Here is a 21,368-nt window from a genome sequence, read left to right as displayed (position 1 = left end):
AGGATGTCCCATGGACACTGCGTTTCCCAGGATTTAGTGTCCCCTAGGAAGGATGTCCCATGAGCACGGTGTTTCCCAGGATTTGAAGTCCCTTGTCCCCAGGACCGGGTACTGGGGGCGTGTCCAGGGGCGTGTCCAGGGCGTGTCCCCTCCGTGTCCCCCGAGCCCCGCCCCGGGCGCGGTCCCGCTGCTGCTCCCGGTGCTGCTCCCGGTCCGCTCCCGATCTCGCTCCCGGAGCCCGCGGGATGTACGCAGGGAGGAAGAGGAAGAAGCCGGTGCCCAAGAGGTGGGTGCGGGGGGGTGTCCCCGCGGCCGGTCCCAGCCCGGAGCAGCCGCTCCGGTGGGAGCGCTGGGCACGCTTGGGTGGGTTGCTGGGTTTTAATTGGGTTAATTGGAGCTGAGGCTGTGCGGGCTCTGGCACGCTGATGGGAAGAGGGGAATGCCAGGGATGCTCGTCCTGAATCCCAGCGAGGAGCCCGCGGCGGAGTTTGGGCTGCTCGGCGCTGCGTTGCGTTTCGGCGCCTGCCGAAATCAAATGTGCGGCAATGCTAATTACCAAAACATCTCGATTCCTTAATAATTAATCAGCACGCTGCTCCGTAGCTGTTGCATAACGTCCCCCCCGGTGTGGCCCGGGTGTTCCCTGGCTCCCTCATTCCTTCTCCCCGCACCAGCGCCCGAGTCCCGCCAGCTGTTCCACCGCCGATTTGCAGCTGTATGGGAAGCCAGGGTGGGTATATATTTTTGGGACGCCGTGAGGGAGATGGATGAGCTGTGAGCCCAAGCCTGGGATGAAGGAGGGAATATTGACATTATAAACCTGTGGTGAGAAGGTGACCCAGAGCCTCTCTGGGGTGTTTATTTGGGAGTCTTACTGTGCAAACATGAAGGTTGGTTGTTCTGCTTCAAACCTGTCTCCTGTTCACCTTTGAGCAGCGATCCCAGCCCTCTGGGACACCGAATTGAGGGTTTGGGCTGGATTTGTGTGGCTCAGGGAGCAGGAGAAGGTGTCTCTTTGGAGAAGAAGCAGCTCCCTGGTTCTGCAGGGTGAGCCTTGGGAATGGGAACAGATTATTTTTCTCTGTGCCAGGTCAGATCCTGGAGGGGGATTCTGGTGGGAGAGGTCAGGTGGAGCAGGGCTGGGGACAAGCAGGATGTGCAGCCAGCAGGATGGGATGGGGAAGATGGAGTGAGGGACTTCTCTGGCCCCTTTGCAGTTTCCTCAGGGCTTTTTACTTATTTAAAAAATAGATTAGTGATAAAAATTAAGAGATGATACATCAGCTCAGGCAAACTCTGCTGTGGGGAATAATATCTCATGGTACTTGCCAGCTTGCAAAAGGGATAAACTCCCTGCTGGGTTTCCCGTTCAAAGGGCAGCTGGGGAAAAACAAACCACAGCAACAGCAGCAGCAGCAGCACAGCCTTTGCCCTGCTGGGAGCAGAGCCTTCCCTACACCTCCTCTCGGGGCTCACCAGCTCACCATGAGCCCCATGGCACAGCTTGGGTGCCAGCACTGCCTGGGACACCTTGAGGGGCTGGAGCTCTGCCCTGCAAAGAGAGGGCACCGGGGATAGAGGTGGTCCAAAGGGAAGGGAATGGAAACAGATGATAAATGTCTAGACCAGCCTTTACTGTTTCCATGAGCCATCGTCCTCATGGTCCTCCCCCTCTCCAGGGTGGACCCTGCTTGCTACAGCTGGGGATGTGCAAGAGCAGAGAGGTTGGGGTGTCCTCCCTCAGCCTTGGGGTGACACCTCTGGCTGTGTCCCCCCATGTGCCTCAGCCAGAGGATTTTCAAGTGCTTGGCCAGACTATCCAAGAGATCCCATTACACCTGTGTGCTTTACCCACTCCTGTGCTCATCTCCAGTCTCCTCTTCTTTCTGGCTGTTTAGGGCTGGATTTGTTGAGTGAGTGAGCAGAGGACTTTAAAGGATGTCTGAGAAAACTCAGATCAATTTTCTTCACCCCTTTCCTGTGCATGACCGTGATTTCAAAAGTGCTTAAGCCCCTGGAGAACACAAAAGCCCTGGTGCCAGCATGTTTGCCCAGCTTGTATGGACAGGTTTGGTGCTGAGTTGTACCAGCTGTCCTGTGTGAGGGTCTGGCCCTCCTGATGCTGCTGTTACAAACCAGCATGATTGAGCTGGCCTGGGGAAATGCTACAATTTTCCAGTCACCCTTAGAAGACCCGTTGGTCACTCTCTTGAGCTGGAAATTCAACAGGCACATCTCTGCAGTTCATTTAATGCTCATTTCCTCTCATGTCACAGTCAGAAGCAGCCAGCCAAATGAGATTGGAGAGTGGTGGCAGAGGAGAGAGCTTAAATTGCTGCTAAACACTGGCAGATCCTGTTATCCCAAGCTCCTTCGTGAAGTGAGGATGTCTGGGAGTGTGGTTTGTGGTTAGACAAATTCCAGCAAACACAGTGAGGTGTGTGTTAAGGGATGCAGATACAGACAGGGGGGTTTGAAGGGTTTTAATTCAAGCTAGGAAATTCCAATTGGCATGAAGGAACAAAGCAGACAAGGTGACATCCAAGGCCCGTTAAAGTTGCTAACTGAGTTGCTGCTGTGCTGGGGTTTTGGATGGAGTGTGTGAAGTAACTGCAGCTGATAGAGATTGCACCTTGTGTTGGCTTAAGGCACAGGAGAGCTGCTCGTGTGGACACTGTTCCTTCCGCAGGCTGAGGGTTGGTCCCAGGGCCTCAGTCTGGCATCAGGTGCTGGTTTAGTGTAGAAATACCCATCTGAAAGTATCAGGAATCAGAATATTGGAAGAAAATGGGGGGTTTTGCATCTGTTTTCTTTTTTTTTTTTTCTAAAGGGAACTGTTTTCTAAGTGCTGTGCCCTAAACCACCCGATGTGGTATCTCTTTGTCCAAGTCATAATATTCCAAAGACACTTTAAAGCTCATCCAGTTCCAACCCCCTGCCTTGGGCAGGGACACCTTTCACTAGCCCGGGTTGCTCCAACCTGGCCTGTTGGATAATCCCAGTCTGATTAAACTCTGCCTTGCCTGTGCCAGCCCCAAACCACCACCTGCTGAGGGTGGGAAGTCCAACCCCTCCAAGCGGCACCGCGACCGCCTCAACCAGGAGCTGAGCAAGCTGACGGGGCTGCTGCCCTTCCCTGAGGATGTGTGCTCCAGGCTGGACAAACTCTCCATCCTGCGGCTGGCTGTTGGATACCTCAAGGTCAAGAGCTACCTCATGGGTGAGTGTTCATGTTGTTAAGGAGGAAAAGCCCCTGGGGTCAGTCCCCACTGCACAGCTCACACCCCTCCCTGAGGTTTGAGGTGGAAGGTTGTGTTTCCTGAGGATGGGATGATGGTGAGGTGTGGGATCAGACCCCAGGATGTTGATACAGCAGTGTTGCACCTGTAGCTGCCATGCTGGCCTGAAAATGCCCTGGAAAAGTTGGGAGGAAAATACCTGATCTCCCAAAATGAGGAGGAGCTGGAAGTGGTTTCCTCGTGGGACATCTGCCCCTCAAGACACATGTTTTGTCTGTGTCCACTCTGGAATAAATCACTGGGGAGGTAATTCTGAAAGGAAAGCCTCTTTGTTTTCTGGAAGGAAGGAGCCACCTTCATTTTTGGATGTTGCACATCCAAATCCGGTTCTGTTTGGTCAGTTGTGTGTGCCTGGTGTTCTGGAAAAGCAACATCCTTGGGACAGGGAGACCATCTAGTTCAGCCCTGGAAACTGAGGGTTGGAGAGCAGGTGGGTGAGTGATGAGGGAGGGTCTGGGCAGAGCATGTGGAGGGCAGGGAGGCATCAGCAGCTCCCTGTGCTCAGAGGCTCCTATTGTGTCCTCTGTCCCCTGCAGACTGAATAGACTTGGCTTTTGCCTTATGCCCAGCCCTCTGGGGCTCTGCCAGGGCTCTCTGCAGTTGGGATGCTGGTCTCCAGGAGGAGGCCCCAGTGCCAAGCTCTCCAGATGGGACTGTGCCTCCTAGCAGGAGCTGGTTCCCACTGGATGTGCTCAGCATGCACTTCCCTGCACGAGAGCTACTCTGGAAAAGCGATTGGAATTGCAGGGATTCCTGTTCCCCCACCCTGCCAGGCCAATTACTCCCATTTGGCCACTTGCCTGTGATTCCCAGCCCCAGCCCCTTGCTCTGCCCCTGTGTGCCCTGAAGTTCATCGAGTTTGACTTCAGCTCATCCCCCTGATCCATCGAGGTCAGCCTGGATGAAGTCCCCTGTCAGCTGCAGGGCAGTGCAGCCTGTTCCTGGCTGCTCCTGCTCCTGGTGTGTCCCCTCAGGCATTTTGGGGGCCATGGTGCAGCCCCTTGTGCTGTGCTTTCTGCCCCAGTTTTGCTGCCCTCTGCTCCGTGCGGGCCCCTCTCCTGCGGTGACAGAGCCGTGGCATGGCCTGGTGAGCATCCCTGTCCCCTCTCCATCCTCAGCCCAAGTGTGGCCCTATCTCCAGGCAGGAGATGGATGGCTATTTTGATAGACTCCTAATTGCCTTATCTCCAGCCAATTGATAGGCCAATTGCATGTGGGCTCACAGGGTGATGCCCCGAGGCTCCTTCCTCTCTTGTGCTGCATTTCTCCTGCTCACTCCAGCCTGGTGGAGCTTCCCTGTGTTGTCTGCATCATGCCTGGCTGCTGACATGAGGACAAGGCTGAGGGAGGGGGTTCCAACCTTCTCCAGCTTCTCTGGTGTTTATGACATGTGGGTACCATGTGCCTCTGGCTTGGGAACTGACCTGTGTAATGGGGTGTAGGAAATAAGGCATCGGGGTCTGGGGCAGAGTTTGGGGTGGCACAGAGTGGAAGCCAACCCTGGGGCAGAGTTTGGAGTGGCACAGAGTGGAAGGCAACCCTGGGGCAGGGTTTGGGGTGGCACAGAGTGGAAGACAACCCTGGGGCAGAGAGTGGAGGGCAACCCTGAGGCAGGGTTTGGAGTGGCACAGAGTGGAAGGCAACCCACAGTGGGTTGGATGAAGGTATCAGTGCCTGCTTACTTGGTGAATGCCAGGGAGAGGGATTTGTCTGGTTATCTGGGGGGGATCCTGGTTTCCATTGCAGGGGAATGACTTACTGCATCATATTTTAAATCTGCTTTGCTTTTAAATAGTCTCTCTTCTGTCTGTGCTTTAATGAGAAACCAGAAAATCAGTAGTTTGCAGGAAGTGCCAAGGTTCAGGGATAGAGAGAGAAGCCCTCAGAGCTCCCTGTGTGCCTCCCCAGGCTGATGTGGGGCACACACATCTGCTGTAAGGCCTCTGTCCCCTGGTGCAAATGCTGCAGGTGTTGCACAGCTCTGGAGGCTCAGTTTCTCTGTACAAAATAAAGGGGGAAAAAAGGGAAATTTCGTTTTTGAGTTGGGTGTTCAGGAAATTTATTTGGATTAGCCATGACCCCCTCCTTCCCTGGGGTTGGGTGGGACTGGACCCTGAGGTTGTTTGCTAAGCAGGTGGTTTTGGCTGTGTCCCCTGGGTCGACTCTTCCCCTTAGGCAGGAGGAGCAACAGAACCAGGAGTCCAGGCTTCCCTCTTGCTTTGCTTTTGGCATGCACTTGTCACCAGCTGTGGGTGATGCCCTGGGGGCTCCTCTGCTGGGGACCTGCCAGAGTTGAGCAGTCCTGTTTGCTCCTCTCACTGGGATGAGGCTCCTCCACCCTCCCAGGGCCAGAGCCTGCTTTGAGCATCGCTGAACTTCCACAGAATCATAGAACTGTTTGGGCTGGAAGGGAACATAAAGATCATCCACTCCCAAATCCATCTTACCCAGGGTTATATGGATAAAACATGGCAAGGCAGGGGCTCAGGGCTTGGTGTCTTCTGAGCTTTGTTCATCAGATCCAGCCTTTGAGTGCTGGTGGATGGCAGTGACAACTCTGGTGCTATCCAAACCTGCCTTGGAGGCACTTTAAAGGTTTTGTCACTCACATAAAAAGTGACTGAACCTCACTGCCAGCCTTGTGCTGAGCTCCTGTCTGCAGACCAATTTGCAGTGGTTGCTATTTGGACCTGTGTCTGGCAGTCTCCCAGACAAATGTGGAGTGACTTTGCTGATCCCTGTCTCTTTGAGAGCAAGTGCCCAAGGAGAAAAGCTTGTCTGCTGCTGCCTGCCTGGTGCTCTGGGCTCTGTGTGGTGTGACAGGAGCCCCACTGGCTGCAAACACTGAGAGCTCCTGATAGCTTGGGTGGGTTTTAGTGCTGAGTGGCTTGGAAAAGCTCCAGCCAGCTGGAGAGCTGTGCTGGGGTGCGTTTCCTATGGATCCTGTGGCAAAGGAGGCAGATGCTGGGCTTGCAGATGTGACTCTGCCAAGGGTGAGCAGGAAAATGGGGCTTAAAATACTCTGTAAGGTGAAGAGAGTGCTTAGGGAACGTGCTGCCATGCCCTCTTCCTGGGTTACCAGAGAGGATCATGGAGTCCTGGAAGGGTTTAGGTTGGAAGGGACCTTAAGGATCATCCCATTCTACCCCCTGCCATGGGCAGAGACACCTTCCACAAACCCAGGCTGCTCCAAGCCCTGTCCAGCCTGGCCTTGGACACTCCCAGGGATGGGGCAGCCACAGCTTCTCTGGGCACCCTGTGCCAGGGCCTGCCCACCCTCAGAGGGAAGGATTCCTTCCCAATATCCCATCTAACCCTGCCCTCTCTCAGAACCAATGGAAAACCCTCTCCTGCTTCAGGACCACGCTCTGCAGTCTGGCAAAGCTTGAGATGGCTCCCAGCTCCCACCAAACAGGAAAGAGTGGGGTCCCTCCCCATCACCCCCTGCCCACACCCAGCCCAGTGCCACCCTGGGGCAGGAAATGCTGTTTGCCATGTGTGGTCCACATGTGTGCCCTCCTTCTGTTTCATCTCCTGCCAAACCTCTCCCAAACACATCTGGGCTGCTGCCCCAGCGTGAGGGAGGGCAGGCTGGGGTCCTGCACGGGCTGTGACACGTGGCAAGGCTGTCCCCTCCACACCTGGCTGCCCACGAGGATGTGCTGGGTGGAATATTTCTGCCACCACTGGAGTTCCAGTCCTGGTGGGTCTCCATGCACCTACCCATGGAGGAGGGCAGGATGAATCCTCCCAGTCCTGTGCAGGACATCCCTCACCCCTGCACAGGTGCAGTTAGGAAGGTTCGATCCAAGATCCCTATCTGTGCCAGAGACAGGGACAGGGAAACCCACTGCAGCTGGTCCTGCTTGGCTTGGGAGGGCTGCCCAGGTCCTTGCCCATCCCTGCTGCTGGTGTCCCCAGCTTCCTTCCCATGCTCTGCTGCAGGGCAGCTGGCACAGCTCTCACTGAGTAATCTCTCTGCAATTAGCATTCAATTAGCTTTTTTATTCACCTCCTCATGTTTTGTTGCTACCATGGGCCAGAGCTGCAGGGATCTGGGCGTGAAGTAATTGATGCAGCAAAAGAAGTCAAGTTTAAATCTGTCCCTGGGGGAGATCCTGCAGGGTTGTGTGGCATGGACATTTGCATAAGCATGTTGGAGTGGCTGGCATGGACCTCAGGAGTCCACAGCTCTCCTGGGCATTTCTGTACTCCTTGGAAAATGCTGGGTGACTTTTTCTAATGGATTTATAATCTGTGGGTTTGGCTTTTGTCTGTTTTACTTGGATGGCATGAGCCTGCTCTGCTTGGCACCATGCCTTTGTTAAACAGCTGGGGCAAAGGTGGGGGCTGATTTGACAGGGTTTGGGAGCAGATCCAGGAGGAAAACGGTTGTGCATGGCTTGGTGTTGGTGGAGGAGCTGGGAGCTCCTGGGTTTTTGGTGCCAGGCACCTCTGGAGCCTGTTCAAAGGGAAGAGGGTGAAGCCTGTCACCTCCCACCAGTGTCACCCAGTCCATGAGAGCAAAACCAACTCTGGGATTGGTTCCAATAGCCCTTTTTTTCTAGTGCCAAATCCATGCCAGAGGCAAGGGATGTGTTTTAGCCTTGCTGTGTTTTCCTTTGTGAATGTGACAAGCAAAAAGTGGAGAAATTGGGTTGCTTTGCTCCTTTTCCCTTCTTTCTCCCACTTGAGGACTTTTGTTCATTGCAGGGCTTAGAAAGTCTTTTGCAGAGGCAGGAAAGCCAACCCAAGGGGGAATGAAAATGTTACTGATCCTGTCTGGCATCTTCCCTGGCTGAATGAAAGCCTTTCAGTCTTTGGGGCTCACACCAGTAGCAGGAAAACTCCTCCAGGGCCCTGACTGGTGCTGGCGTTCAGGACAGAGCTGGATTTCCCCCTCCTGTCTCAAAAGTTACACACAGAGAGGCTCTATCCAAGCACTTTGGAAACAGAAATTACCACCAATTTGCCTCAGCAAATGCCTGAAACTTTTCTAGTAACTGCAAATGACTTTTCCCATGGTCTTTTTCATAGAATTACGGAATTATTAAGGTTGGAAAAGACTTCTGTGATCATCAAGTCCAACCACTAAGCCAGGACTGCCAAGCCCACCACTAAACCATATCCCCAGACACCACATCCTCATGTTAATTCCCATGAACTCTCAAGGATGCACAGCAGGAGACTGGAAAAACTGGGCACAAACTGCAAAAGTGCATCATCCTTTCATCTGCAGCTATTTCTGTTGCTGTGGGTACGTTATAGCTTGGACACATGTTGGACCTGTTTCCTGGTGGGTTCTGTGAGCCCACAGCAGCTCTCCCTGCAGATGCTGCTGTGTGGGCACTGGGAGAGAGCTGGAGACCATATGTGCTGGGGATGTGCATCCTCCCAAAATGCCCTTTTGGAGCTTTCTTTTGGAAGAACTTGCTTCCCTTTGAAATCCCCTGCCAGCCTGCCTCAGTTCAGTGCTTTGGAGAGGAGGCAGCCCTTCAAAAGGAATCACAGATAAAAAAAGACTCGATGTTTCGTTGTGTAAATTGAAGCCATACCCGTGTCCAGATGGGCCTGGGATGTTCCAGCGTGGGGATCACATGGCATCACGTAAGGAGGCTCTTGGCTTAGTGACTCCTCATCTTTCCCAGGGGTCTCAGATCCCCTGGTCTGTCTGATCCGTCCTTGAGGGCACAGGATGGGAAAGGGCAGGAGATGTGACTCATGGAGAAGGTGGAGATGCTGCTTGAGCATCTCTAAGGAGCACTCAAGTTTTTTGGAGGGCTGAAGTATCCCAGCTCTGTCAGCCACAAAGATAGAGGCTAATTCTGCTTCGTGGACTCAGAGCATCCTCTCCACTGCTCTGTGGCACCTTGGACAAGACCTTCAGCCAATTACTTTTGTCCAGCCTGCATGGGCAGGTGCTTGTTGCCCCTCAGGCTCCACCTGTAAATACATCCCAGGGGTATTTTGCCCCCAAACTGGTTTTTAATACAAACATGCCAATCCACCTGGGGAATGCCTGTGCATATTGATGGTTTGATGGGAAACAAAGTGTCTCATATCAGCAGTTTCATGTGAAACTTTGATAGGTTCTGAATTATTTTGGCTTTGAACTCACTGTAACCAGGGAACAAACCTTTAGAACCTTTCAGTGGTGAAGTGAGACCTTCGACCGTGGGGAAAATGAAATACATGGTCAGCCTCAGGGTGGTTTGAGGTTCTTCCTCACTTCCTACTGCCCCCCCAAATTCAGAGGATCTTTTCCCTTTGGATCTGCCCATGTGGCACCCCAGGGCAGGCAGTGATCTCTGCTGGGATGTGGATCCCACAGGATAGGTGAGCTTTGTCCGACCTCAGGGTGCTGCAGAAGCTGTGATGGTGGCAGAGGTGGGTGGTTCCTACATGTGGGCTGCTTTGAGCTCTGTCTGTGGGATTTGTTTGTTGAGTGGCACCAAAACATGCCTTGAAATTGTCCTGAGTTTGGACTGAGCTTTTTCGGTGATAGTCAGCAGATGAAGTGCCAGTGTGGGGGTGTCCCTGGGAGCTGCTGTCCTCATTTCTGCTCCCTGAACAACCGGTTTCTGCGTGTCCCATGATGCTCAAGGTCCTGCGACCAGGGCAGGAGGAGGTTTCATGTTGGTTGCACCCAAGGGTGTTGCCTTGAAGGCATCTGGGGATGAAGCATGAGGCAGCACGTGAATCAGCCTGTGGAGGTCATGGCAGCGAGTCCTGACAGCTGAGAGCTGCTCAGATGTCCTGGGAGTGTCTTGAACACCAGCTCTGCTTCTGAGCAGCCAAAGGTGGAAGGGAGGAAAAAAAAAAGGGTGATTTGGTGGCATCTTGGGTGGTTTGGGAAGGTTTACCTCCATTCTTCCTCAGCCCTGAAGGGCAGGGGAGCAGAGAGAGCACCCCACTGAGGGGGCTTGAAGCCAACTCCAGCTCTATCAGGCTCTAACCTGAGGAGTTATTGCTGAATTGGGTGGTGTTTCCCAGCCAGGCCATCCCAGAACACTTACCTCGCCTCCATCCTTTGCACCTCTGCCTCAGACCTTGGCAAAGTGAGCTTTCCCAGAAATGGGATCAGGCAGGGAAAATAACCTCTGGGAGGAAACCTTGGGGAAGTTGGACATGGCTCTGTCAGTGGGCTCCGTGCCAGTTCCCTCTGGTCTCACCTCCCTCCAGGCTGGGTGCTCAGGCATCGGATGGCGTGGTGTGGCTGTCCCAGCAGCCCTGGGGTGGGCAGCAGGAGGGGCAGGCTCCTGGCTCTCCCCTTCCACGCTGATTTCTTGCCTCCTCTCTTGCAGCCACGGCTCCAAAGGCTGGCAGTTCCGTGCTGGAGCAGCCCAGAGCCCCAGGAGGGAGCAGACGGACGGAGCCGCAGGTCGGCGGGGAGCTGCTTCCTGAGGGGGAACTGCTTCTCCAGGTATGGCACTGGAATTGGGTCCTCTGGGGTCTTCCAGCAGCTCTGGAGCATGTGAGCCCATCTGTGGAGCAAGGGGAGACCCTGCCTTGCCTGGAGCTGCTTCACTGTGATTCCTGCAGGCACTGAGCACCTTGGGACAGAGACCAGTGACACTGCCTGGTTGGGACAGATCCAGGTCCCCATCCCACACTTCCCTCTCATTCCCACTGCCATTTTCTGCCTCTTTGGTTACACTACAGCTCATGGGCTGAAGTTCCATGTCAACCAAGAGGTTCAGGGATATTGTAGGGTGGTGTAGGGGTTGATCCCTCATTAGTCTCCAGAGTAGTGTGTTCCTTATGTTATAGCACATGCCAAGAGTACAATGGTGACAGCTGTGGGATAAAACATCCCCCAGGAACTCTTTGCCTTACCTGGGGTGTTGTGTGAGCTCCAGATGGATATGTTCCCTATCTACCTGAGATGGGAAAAGCCCAGCTTCAGTTTGTAGGTTGTGGAGGAGAAAATAAGGGAAGATGGGTCTTGGGATGAGTGGTGGACAAAGTCAGTGGGCAGTGGGAGCTTTGTTTTGGAGAAAGGCTGGCAAGTGTCTGATGGAAGAGCTGTGAGTGAGCTTGTGAATCAGCTGCCCAGAATGCTGTTGTTTGGGCTGCCACTTATAAATGTGAGCTGGAAGGAACAGAGTCCCAGAGCAGTCTGGGCTGGAAGGGACCGTAGAGCTCCTCTTGTTCCACCCCCTGCCATGGGCAGGGACACCTCCCACCAGCCCAGGTTACTCCAAGCCCTGTCTAACCTGGCCTTGGACACTTCCAGGGATGGGGCAGCCACAGCTTCTCCATGGCCTCCCCACCCTCCCAGGGAAGAATTCCTTCCCAATATCCCCCCCTAACCCTGCCCTGGCAGTGGGAAGCCATTCCCCTTTGTCCTGTCCATACAGACCCTTTATAAAGTGCTTCTCCAGCTCTTGGAGGCTTTCTGGATCTTCAGTCCTCTTCTTCCCACCTCTCCAAACACCAGCAGATGGATGCTTGGCTCCTTGGGGTCTGACCTCAGTCCCTCCAGCCCCCAGCAGAAGGGACAGGGTGTGTGAGCAGACCCCCAGCACGAGCCTCCGTGTGCGATTTTGGTGAGACAGCAACTCCTGGGAGCTCAGGGGGACTTTTGGCCATGAGCCTTGGACCACACGGAGTGTCCCATGTGGTCCCAGCTGTCTGCAAGTGTGACAGTCACAGAGGAACAGCTGGAATACCACAACAGCCAGGAGGCAGCCTGTGGTTGCCCCAGTCCCAGGATGGAGCTGCTCCCGAGGCCTCTCCAGGGGTTTGAATTGGACCATCTGATGGCAATTTATTGAGCCAGCAGAGCACTGGCAGCCTCGGGTGGTTGGAGGCATCTGGAGAGCTTATGAGGTGTGAATGTGACAGAAATCCCCCAGGGAGCTGCCTGGTGGCTTCCCCGCCCCCCAGAGAGCATTTTAATCAGATGCTGTAATTTGAAGAAAACTCTGACTCAAGGCCCCTCGAGGGGCTGCAGCACACAAAGAAATGGGAGAAGTGCCCACCAGGCTGTGGATGAAGTGTCCATTTAGGGTGTTCCTTTCCTAATTTCTCTCCCTCTGTTCACTAATAAATTAAATATATTACAGACAAGAGCAGGGGGCAAGAGTTACTGTCTAATGCAGTGCTTTGCTTTTGGAGGAAATCAGCCTGAAATGGTCACCAGGTATGTCTGGATCTTCATCTTGCCTCTCCCTGCTCCCTCCTGGTGCAGGGGCTGCCCTGCAGTGAGAGACCTTCCACGATGGGTTTGGAGAAAGTGGTCAGTCCACCCTGGATCACTGCTCATGCTGGGAACAAAAAGAATTAAGTCTTGCATGGTTACCAGGCGCCTTCCTTCTTTGTGGGGTTCCTTGCTGATGAAGAAGGTCCCTTCCTGGGTTGAAGCTGGGAAGGGTAACTTGGGCTCAACTTCTGCTTTCAGGCACTCAATGGGTTTGTCATCGCTGTGACAGGGGATGGCCACATCTTCTACATCTCCCCTACAGTGCAGGACTACCTAGGCTTCCACCAGGTGGGTACCGCGCTTTCCTGGCATCCCAACAGATGCACTGCTGCTCTGGGGAGGAGGTGCTGATGGCCATGCTGCCAGGGTTATTTCTCCTCCCTTCCCAGCTCCCTTGGGTCCTTTCTGAGGTACATTCCCCAGTGAGTCGTGTTCTTTGGGGGCTGTGAAAGCCAGCTGAGCCAGGGCAGCTCTGTGCCCTCTTGCCATGGTGTGTCAGGGGGCTGAGAGGTATTCCTTGTATCATCCTGCTGGGCACATATGCCCTCATTTAGGAAATCTCACCAACAAGCAGTACCAGTGCCCTGAAGTAGCCTGAGTTACATGGGATGCCAAAGAAAAGCAGGTCTCTGCCCACATCACTCTCTTACCTCTCATTCCCCTGACATCCAGCTCCTTTGGCCAAAGGACTGGGGCAACAGGAGGGTTGTGAGGCTGCTAAACCCATTTCATTGCAGGGATTCCTGGAGCACCTGTGGAGACTGATGTTTGCTTCTTTTTCCTCTCTTTGCACCCTTTCCAAGCTCCCTGGGATCCTCATGGCTGGTGCCCCACCTCAAAACCACTGTCATGCAGGGAGACAACTTCTCAAAGTATGTCTGGTTAAGCAGACATACATCCAACATGTTCCTGAGGACAGGGACATGGCAGTCCAGCCTATGCTGTCCATGGGCTTGGCAGAACCTCTGGGATACAGATTTCCATGGGGTTTGAGTCAACAAAACCTCCCAGCCCCTTTTTTAAAACAGCAAACTCCCCTGTATAAGTCTAGGGGAAAAAAACTGTTTGGCTTGATCAAAAATTTTTGATGGAACTTGAAATTATTTTTTATATTGATCCTGGGGAATAGATTTGCAGAGAACCAGGGATGGCAGTGCAGGAGAGAGCTTGGGTGCTGCTGCTGGCCAACATTTTGTACCCCACAGGGAAATTCCCCTCAGACACCCTGCAGTCTGTGCTGTGTCTGAGTTTGGTCCTGAGGAGACACTGGAAGTCGGGTTTGCCCCACAGGTGGGGAGTGAAGCTTCTCAGGGAGCAGGGGAAGGAGCTGGAGTTTCAGCACTCCCATTAAGGATTGAGAGCCAGAGGCAGGGTGAAACATCTGAGATAACCCCAGGAGAACCTCAGCCTTGCCGTTGTGGGAAGAGGCTGGGAGAAGCTCAGCCTGACTATGGCCAGGGAGTGCCTGGGAAGCAGGGAGTGTGCCATTCTGAACAGCCAGGGTTACCTGGGCATCGCCCTTTCTACTGCTTCCAGAAACCTCTGAGCCATTCCTAAGATTTCCCCAGGCAAACCACTCTCTGCTGCCTTTCCCTCCCTCCTGAGCCATCCCTGAAAGCGCAGCCAGTCCTGGTCCTTGCTCTGTGGCTGACACACAAAGCTGGTGGTGTTTCCTGCTCTGTACCCTCCACTGCTGCCCTGGCAGCACACAGGAAGGAGAACCCTGCTCTGTGCCCTCCTGCAGACGCCTCTGCCAGGCTGTGCAGGAGCCCACACCGTTCCCTCGTGTCCTTGCAGTCGGATCTCATCTACCAGAGCGTGTACGAGCTGATCCACGCAGACGACCGCGCCGCCTTCCGCCGCCAGCTGCACAGGGCCCCGGCACATGGTGAATGCCCACTGCTCCAGGGAAATGTCCTGGGGGCACCAGGGTGAGCCCTGAGCCCGAGGGCTGCAAGGCTTCCCTTTCCCTTTGGTTTTCCAGCCTTTCCCACTGACCAGCCACTGCCGGGGGGATGCAGTGCCGTGTCCAGCCCCGAGCGTGTCCACCATGAGGAGGAATCCTCCATGGAGAGGAGCTTCACCTGCCGCTTCCGCTGCTTGCTGGATAACTCCTCAGGGTTCCTGGTAATGCAGCCCCATGCTGGGACACCTCTCTGCCCCCTCAGTGTGTTCCCTCCATCATCCCACAGGGATGGGAGCACAGGCAGTTTCCCCCACTCTGTTTGCTTCACACCCACACGTTCCAATCTCCTCCTAAGGCCTTGAATTTCCATGGGCGCCTGAAGTTCCTTCTCGGGCAGCAGAAGTCAGCTTTGGACAAGTCCCCAGTTGCTCTCTTTGCCATTGCAACACTCCTCCAGCCGCTCTCCATCCTGGAACTCCGCACCAAGACGCTGATCTTCCAGACAAAGCACAAGCTGGACTTCACTCCCATGGCCTGTGATTCTCGGTAGGCATCTCTCCTCTTCCCCGTGGCAAAATCCCCCGTGCTGGACAGAAAAGTAGACCCCGTGGGAGCAAGGAATGTCTGGCCCAGCTCCCATGGCAAGGTGCCTGATGCTTCTGTATCCACAGTAACCTGGGGAGCAGGTTAGCTGAGCACCAGCACTTCTTGTCTGCTGTGATTTCGCCCAGCACAGGGTGGTTTTGTGGAAGAGGGGATGCAGCTCAGTCCACCTGGGCAGTTGCACCATCCAAAGCGGGAGGCTTTGGCAGGGGTCCACGTATGGCTGGTGGGGTGCAACTGTGGGGGATCCATCCCTGGCATCACAGGGTTTCTATGCTGTTTACAGCGGGAAGGTTGTCCTGGGATACTCAGAAACGGAGCTGTGCAGGAGGGGCTCTGGGTACCAGTTCGTGCACGCAGCTGACATGATGCACTGCGCGGAGAACCACGTGAGGAGTGAGTGCTGGGGCTGGGCGGGTGGCTGTGCCTGTGGGGAGTTCTGGCCATGCCATTGCTCCTCAGAGCTGTGTGTGCCAGGGCTGGAGCAGTAGGGAGCTCTGCCACTGCTTCTCAGAGCTGTGTGTCCCAGGGCTGTGCCCATGGGGAGCTCTGGCCATGCCAGCCCCTGGTCCTCACAGCTGTGTGTCCCGTGGCTGTGCCTGTGGGGAGCTCTGGCCATGCCATTGCTCCTCAGAGCTGTGTGCCCCAGGGCTGTGCCCGTGGGGAGCTCTTGCCATGCCTGCACTGCTCCTCGGAGCTGTGTGCCCCAGGGCTGTGCCCATAGGGAGCTCTGGCTGTGCCTGCCATTGCTCCTTGGAGTTATGTGTCCCAGGGCTGTGCCCATGGGGAGCTCTGGCCATGCCATTGCTCCTCGGAGCTGTGTGTCCCAGGGCTGTCCCCGTGGGGAGCTCTGGCCATGCCACTGCTCCTCGGAGCTGTGTGTCCCAGGGCTGTGCCGATGGGGAGCTCTGGCCATGCCACTGCTCCTTGGAGTTGTGTGTCCCAGGGAGCTCTGGCCATGCCACTGCTCCTTGGAGCTCCCAGGGCTGGAGCCGTGGGATAAAGGCGCTTCCCCTGAGCAAGCCCTGCTCAGAGGGCTGGTACAGAGGCAGCATCCTGTATGTCCTGCTCGTGGGGACGAAGTGCTGCTCAGCCTCGTGGCGCCTGGCACGTGCCACCTGTGTGCCATGTGTGTCCTGTGTGTGCCCCAGTGATGCGGACGGGGGAGAGCGGGCTGACGGTGTTCCGGCTGCTGACCAAGCGCGCCGGCTGGGTGTGGGTTCAGGCCAACGCGCGCCTCGTCTACAAGGGCGGCCGCCCCGACTGCATCATTGCCCGCCAGAGAGCCCTGTCGTGAGTATCCTGCCCCTGCTCCCCTCCCTGGGGCTGCTCCAGCAGCAGGGAGGGCAGGCTGGTGATACTGGGCAGCATGTGTCCTCCTGTGGGAGGTGGGTGTGGGTGTGCTTCTGCCTGGGGTGAGCCCCGGGCAGGCAGCTGTGACAGGGTGGGTTCTACAGCTGCTGCACAAGTGAGGCTGAGCACTGTTGAGAGTTCAGAAAACACAGGATCGTTATGAACAGGAGTGACCAAATAGTGGAAACCCAAAGAGAAGGGAGGGAGAGAAGGAGGGAGACTAAAGCAATAAGCCCAAACATGCAAGCACCCCACTCACCAAAGAGTTACTCATGTAAGATTGTCTTACCAACTCAGAACACTCCCTTGAAGGCAGGGGCTACATCTTCTAGGCATTGGCACACAGCAGGCATCTCTCCTGTGTTTTGGGGGAAAAAAACATCAACACCAAGAGCACAAGCCCTCTCCCCTTTATTGAGCCTGGTAGAGACGTCTGCCTGGGGAGGTGTGGCCACCAGGCCCCCCTGAAAGAGGTCCCAGGCTCTGCTCTCTTTCTTCCTCCTTGCTCCCCCCCCCTCAGCTCTCCTCTGAAGGCTGTCAACTGATAGGAGAGATTCGAGTAACTTTAGTTTATGCAAGCTCTGTCTTCAAGGATGAACCTTCACTCTCTCAGCTTTTTTTCCCTAGAACTTGGCAGGAAAAGGATAAATCTTTTCACAGGTGGCATAAGCAAAAACACAGACCAAAATGTCAACAGTTTCAATTCTTGATACAGCAGCCGTTCCCCAAGACATGCAGACCTCTCTGTGAGCTCCCCAGAGCCCCAGTCCTCCACCAGCAGCCTCCACCCTGCTCTGCTGGAAAAGCCAGGGCAGGGCTGTGAACTCTTCTCTGCTATCAGAAGGGTGGTTTTGCCTGGCCCAGAGGAGGTGCTCATGCTGTTCCCATCTCTTTTTCCCCGAAGGAATGAAGAAGGGGAGGAACATCTGCGGAAAAGAAACCTGCAGCTGCCTTTCAGCTTTGCCACAGGGGAAGCAGTTTTATATGGGAATGACCTTCCTGGGTTCCTGGACTCCTTCCAAGCCAAGGAGGAGTTGCAGACACAGGCAAACTCCCACTCAAAGCAGCAGCTGGTGGACCCCAACTCTCTCCTCGGGGCCATGATGAAGCAGGATGTATCCATATACAACTCCCACGCTGATAACGTGCCTCAGTTCTCCTTGCCAGGTTTGATCTCTGAGCCTGATGGGCTGGGCAGGAGTGAGGACATTGGTGATGCCAAGGAGGACAGCAATGCCCTCCTGGTGGTTATTGAAACCCTCTTTGAGAAGAGTGAGGTGGATGGGAACATCTGCCAGGGCCTCAGCGTGGACCAGGCAGAGCTGCAGCAGTGGGAGGAGGCTCTGCTCAGCCTGGGGGCAGAGGAGGAGTCACCGGCTCAGGGGGCTGGCGAGAGGCCGAGCACCAAGGTGACATCCTGTGTGGAGCAGATGCTCCTCAGGGAGGATGCTGGGAAGAGCATGGACTTCCCACAGTGCAGTGCATCCCCCTGCAGTGAGGAAAGCAGCAATGTGGCTCATTTCCAGCGCTGCTGGGCAACTAATTCAGTGTTTCCAGCCCCATCCCAGCCCCAGGCCCTGGGTGCAGAGGGAGGCCAAGGGGCTGTGCTCTCTGGAGTCTCTGTTCCCTCTGAGGTGGGCTCTGCTCCACCAGAGCAGCAGGTCCTGTTTAACCCAGCCGGGCTGGTGGCAGGGACTGTGCTGCATGTCCCAGTCTCCAGCGGCAAATCCTCTGCAGCACTTCAGCAGGCAACCCAAGCACTTCAAGCAGAAGTTCCCCCCTCTGCTCCTGTAGATGACCCTGTTCCTGCTGCTCAGAGCCAGCCAGGGTGCCAGCTGGAGGGCTCCAGCTGCCCACTTCCAATGCACTCGAACACACTACTGACTTGGTGGCACCACGTCCTGCTCCAGACAAACCCAGCTTTGGGGCAGAACGCTCCTCCTGGAGGTTGCCCATCAGAGGCTTGGATGGCCATAGCTCCAAAACAGCTGGAAGCAGCAGGAACACACCTGGAGGCCCAAACTCTGCCAGATGGCAGCCCTGAGAGCCCCCCAGAGGCCGGGCTGTGGCTGCTAGCCCCCTCCCAACCTGCTCCTTGCCCTGCCCAGGGCTTGCAGGAGCCCTTGTTCTCAGGGGATGGGAGCCTCCACGAGGAGGAGGCTGCTCTGCCTGCACGAGCAGCAGCATCCTTGGGAGCCAGGCAGCTGCCAAGGGATGGTGGTTTCCCCAAACAGCCCCTGACACCCCACCTGGAGCCCAGCTTTTCCTGGGAAGGGGAGCAGGCCAAGTGGTTCTTGCAGCACCAGCTGTGGCTCCCCCATGCTGGGGCAGCCCCTCAGAGAAGCGATGGGGAAAGTCCAGTGCAACACAGTGTGCTCCCCCTGGGGTCCAGCACGGCTCCCAGCACCCAGCAGATGGGCCACGTTGTGCTGCCAGAGTGCCAGTATGGAAATAGCACTTTTAGGCACAAGAACAACTTCCCTAGGGATGCCTCTAATGTACCCCTTCCCCAGCAGCTGGGTGTGTTGCCTTGCCCCAGCGAAAGCCACCCTGGAGCACCCTGTTCCTCTCCAGGCTCGGCTTGGAGGTGCTCAGCACCTCTCCCAGTGAAGGTGGGTGCAGGAGCCCCCCAGTCCTCTCTGAGCTCCGTTTGGAGGTGCTCGGGAGCCCTCCCAGTGAAGGTGGGTGCAGGAGCACCCCTGTCCTCACAGCAGGGCCCTGTCTGCCTGGTGGGGCCGGGAGTGGGTGGGCAGCCCCTCTGTGCCTGTGGCATCCAGCCCAAGGTGAGGTGTGAGGGCTGCAGGACCTGAGGGGTGCCCTGGCTCATGGGCAGGGAGCAAGGGGAACTGCCAGAGCTGCAGGCACACCATCCTTTGTGGGTAACCTCTGTGGAAGCATGACTGTGAGCCAGGAGCCATGTTTTGGAAAGCCACCAGCAGCTGCAAGCTCTTCCATCCCTGGAAGTGGTGCCTCGTGCTTCCTGGTCACTCAGCATTTTGTCTTCCAGTGCTGTCAGGCAGCCTAAGGTGCAGTGGTTGGGACTTGTTTCCCATGAGAAATCTTTCAGGGGGATGCAGCCATGCCAGTGCAGAGGTTTGAGGGTTCTGGGGGTCCAAAGAAGAACACTGTGCTTGCTGGCCCATGTGCTTGGGGCAGCCTCTCGCAGGTGGACCTGCTGCCTCACAAGCAGATGGCTCTGAATTGCTGTTTCTTGTGGTCTCCTCAGCACCTCTGTGTGTGGACCACCTTTGCCACATTGGTGTTCAGTCCCCTGCATCATCTCCACCTGCCTGAGCCCCTCTCCTCGCTCCCTCCTGTGCTCTCAATTTCCTGCAGAGCCCCTGGTGACCCAATTAATTTAGAAATGGGACTTTACCAAGCACTTTGAGAAGCTCAGAAGCACTGGAAGGATCTTGGTGGGAGGTGGTGGTGGTGAGGCCAGAGGCATCTTAGTGGTTTGGGCTCTCCAGCAGCCCTCCTGGGGAATTTGGGAGAGGTGGCTACCAGGCTGTTGGGACCTTTCTGGGACGCAGAAGCTGCTCTTGGCTTTGTCACTGGCTTGTCCTCACCTTCCCCTCCTGCGCTTTGCGGCACCATCAGGCAGGGCAGTGATGGGGGTTGCTGCTGTGGCTTTTCCAAAGCTGTGAAAAAGAAGGGCAGGGAGGGATGCAGTGACTTCTGCAGACCCACTCTGTGCCCCTCAAACCGCTGTCCTGGAGCCCACCACAACCACTTCATTGAATTCCCCTTTATTTTCTGTATTTTTAACCTAAGATGTGAATTATCTTTTTTTGTTTTCCCCTTCATGGGGCAAATTCTCCAGGATCCACCAGGAAAACCCACAGAAGAAGCAGTGGTGGGGGTGGTCTCGATTTGTGACCACTCTGGAGTGCAGGATTGTGTCAGAGAGATCAGAGTGCTTGGGGACCTTCACACCTTCCCCCGTGCACCATCACCCTGAGCAGCACATCTGCCTCTCACACCAGTATTAAGCATTTATCAAGCAAATTAAACCAGGTAATTAGTGCAGGGCCAGCAGCAAGGCAGCATGTCCTGGTGTGAAGTGGCGTTGTCTCCCTGGATCTTTTCCTTTGTGTCCTGCTGTGCCTCGCTGTGCCAGGGCTGGTGTGGCTGGGGAAGGGTCAAGCTCCTCTCTGCAGGCTGGGGGCAGAGCGATGCTGAATCACACCAGAGCCCTCCAAAGGGGCCTGGAGGAGCACGTTGGATGGGGCAAGGAGTCAATTTGCCATGATCCAGACCCAAAAAGCAGCAGGATGGACTCTGCCCACCAACCTCTGTTACCCTGGCACCGGGAAGACATGAAACAGTGCACAGCGTGCCAAGGGCTCCCAGGCCTGTGGGAGATTCACCTCGGGCTGGGGGCACCCACCAGGCTCTGCTGTGGGGCCAAGACAGACCCCCTGGTGCTCTGTGACTGGTGTCTGATCTCTTTATACCTTGTGGCTGCTCACATTAAGTGTGTTTTGGTGGCAGCGCCTCATTTTCCGCTCTGTGGTTTCTGTGTGCTGCTGTTGGCAGCTGAGTGATGCTCAGGAGAGAAGAGAGTCCTGAGACGCTGTGTTTGGTCGTGTATTAAAAGGCAATTGGCTTTGTGTGGTGATGTTTGTTGTGACCTGAGACACTCTCTCTGTTTTCTTCTTGACTGAGCAAGTGTTGGGAAACTCCCGGTCCTGGTGCTGGGTGTGTGACACACTCCAGTGATCTCCAGCCCCCGTGGGCACACACAGCAGCAGTGATGTGACAGTGTGCCCCTGCTGCCCCCCCAGAATGCCCTGGGTGCTGCTGGGGCTCGCAGGTTCTTACACTCGATGTTGACACGGGCACTCCCCTGGTGACACTGACAGCCACCCTGCCTGCCATCGGAACTGCAGTGACACCAGTGCACCCACCCTCACCTATGTGGGTTGGGGACTCACTGCCAACCCCTCCACTCCTGCTCAGCCTCCACCCACCTCCCATCCTCCCTACGCCCCCCACCTCA

The 21,368-nt window shown here is 55.6% G+C and overlaps 1 protein-coding gene across 1 annotated transcript; it reads left to right on the top strand.

Annotated features, from left to right (window-relative positions):
• Window positions 1-203: 203 nt before the first annotated feature.
• Window positions 204-20,980, top strand: LOC139675150 (uncharacterized). The gene is made up of 10 exons (XM_071562432.1): window positions 204-286; window positions 3,033-3,220; window positions 10,604-10,722; window positions 12,703-12,792; window positions 14,302-14,392; window positions 14,489-14,631; window positions 14,766-14,956; window positions 15,300-15,409; window positions 16,165-16,306; window positions 17,271-20,980. The coding sequence occupies exons 1-10, from the start codon at window positions 246-248 to the stop codon at window positions 19,174-19,176; spliced, it is 3,021 nt and encodes a 1,006-aa protein (XP_071418533.1). The 5' UTR covers window positions 204-245; the 3' UTR covers window positions 19,177-20,980.
• The last annotated feature ends 388 nt before the right edge of the window (window positions 20,981-21,368 follow it).

This window comes from Pithys albifrons, chromosome 8 (assembly GCF_047495875.1).
Source record: "Pithys albifrons albifrons isolate INPA30051 chromosome 8, PitAlb_v1, whole genome shotgun sequence".
NCBI classification, from domain to species: domain Eukaryota; kingdom Metazoa; phylum Chordata; class Aves; order Passeriformes; family Thamnophilidae; genus Pithys; species Pithys albifrons.
Note: the sequence above shows the minus strand (reverse complement) of the source record. Positions and strands in the feature narration are given on the sequence as shown.

What these genes read in the sequence shown, in the direction of transcription:
- LOC139675150 (XM_071562432.1), top strand. Translation starts at nt 246, where the DNA reads ATGTACGCAGGGAGGAAGAGGAAGAAGCCGGTGCCCAAGAG. An exon ending in CCCATGGCCTGTGATTCTCG is followed by an intron (nt 14,957 to 15,299) that starts GTAGGCATCTCT and finishes TGCTGTTTACAG; the next exon opens with CGGGAAGGTTGTCCTGGGAT. An exon ending in CGCGGAGAACCACGTGAGGA is followed by an intron (nt 15,410 to 16,164) that starts GTGAGTGCTGGG and finishes TGTGTGCCCCAG; the next exon opens with TGATGCGGACGGGGGAGAGC.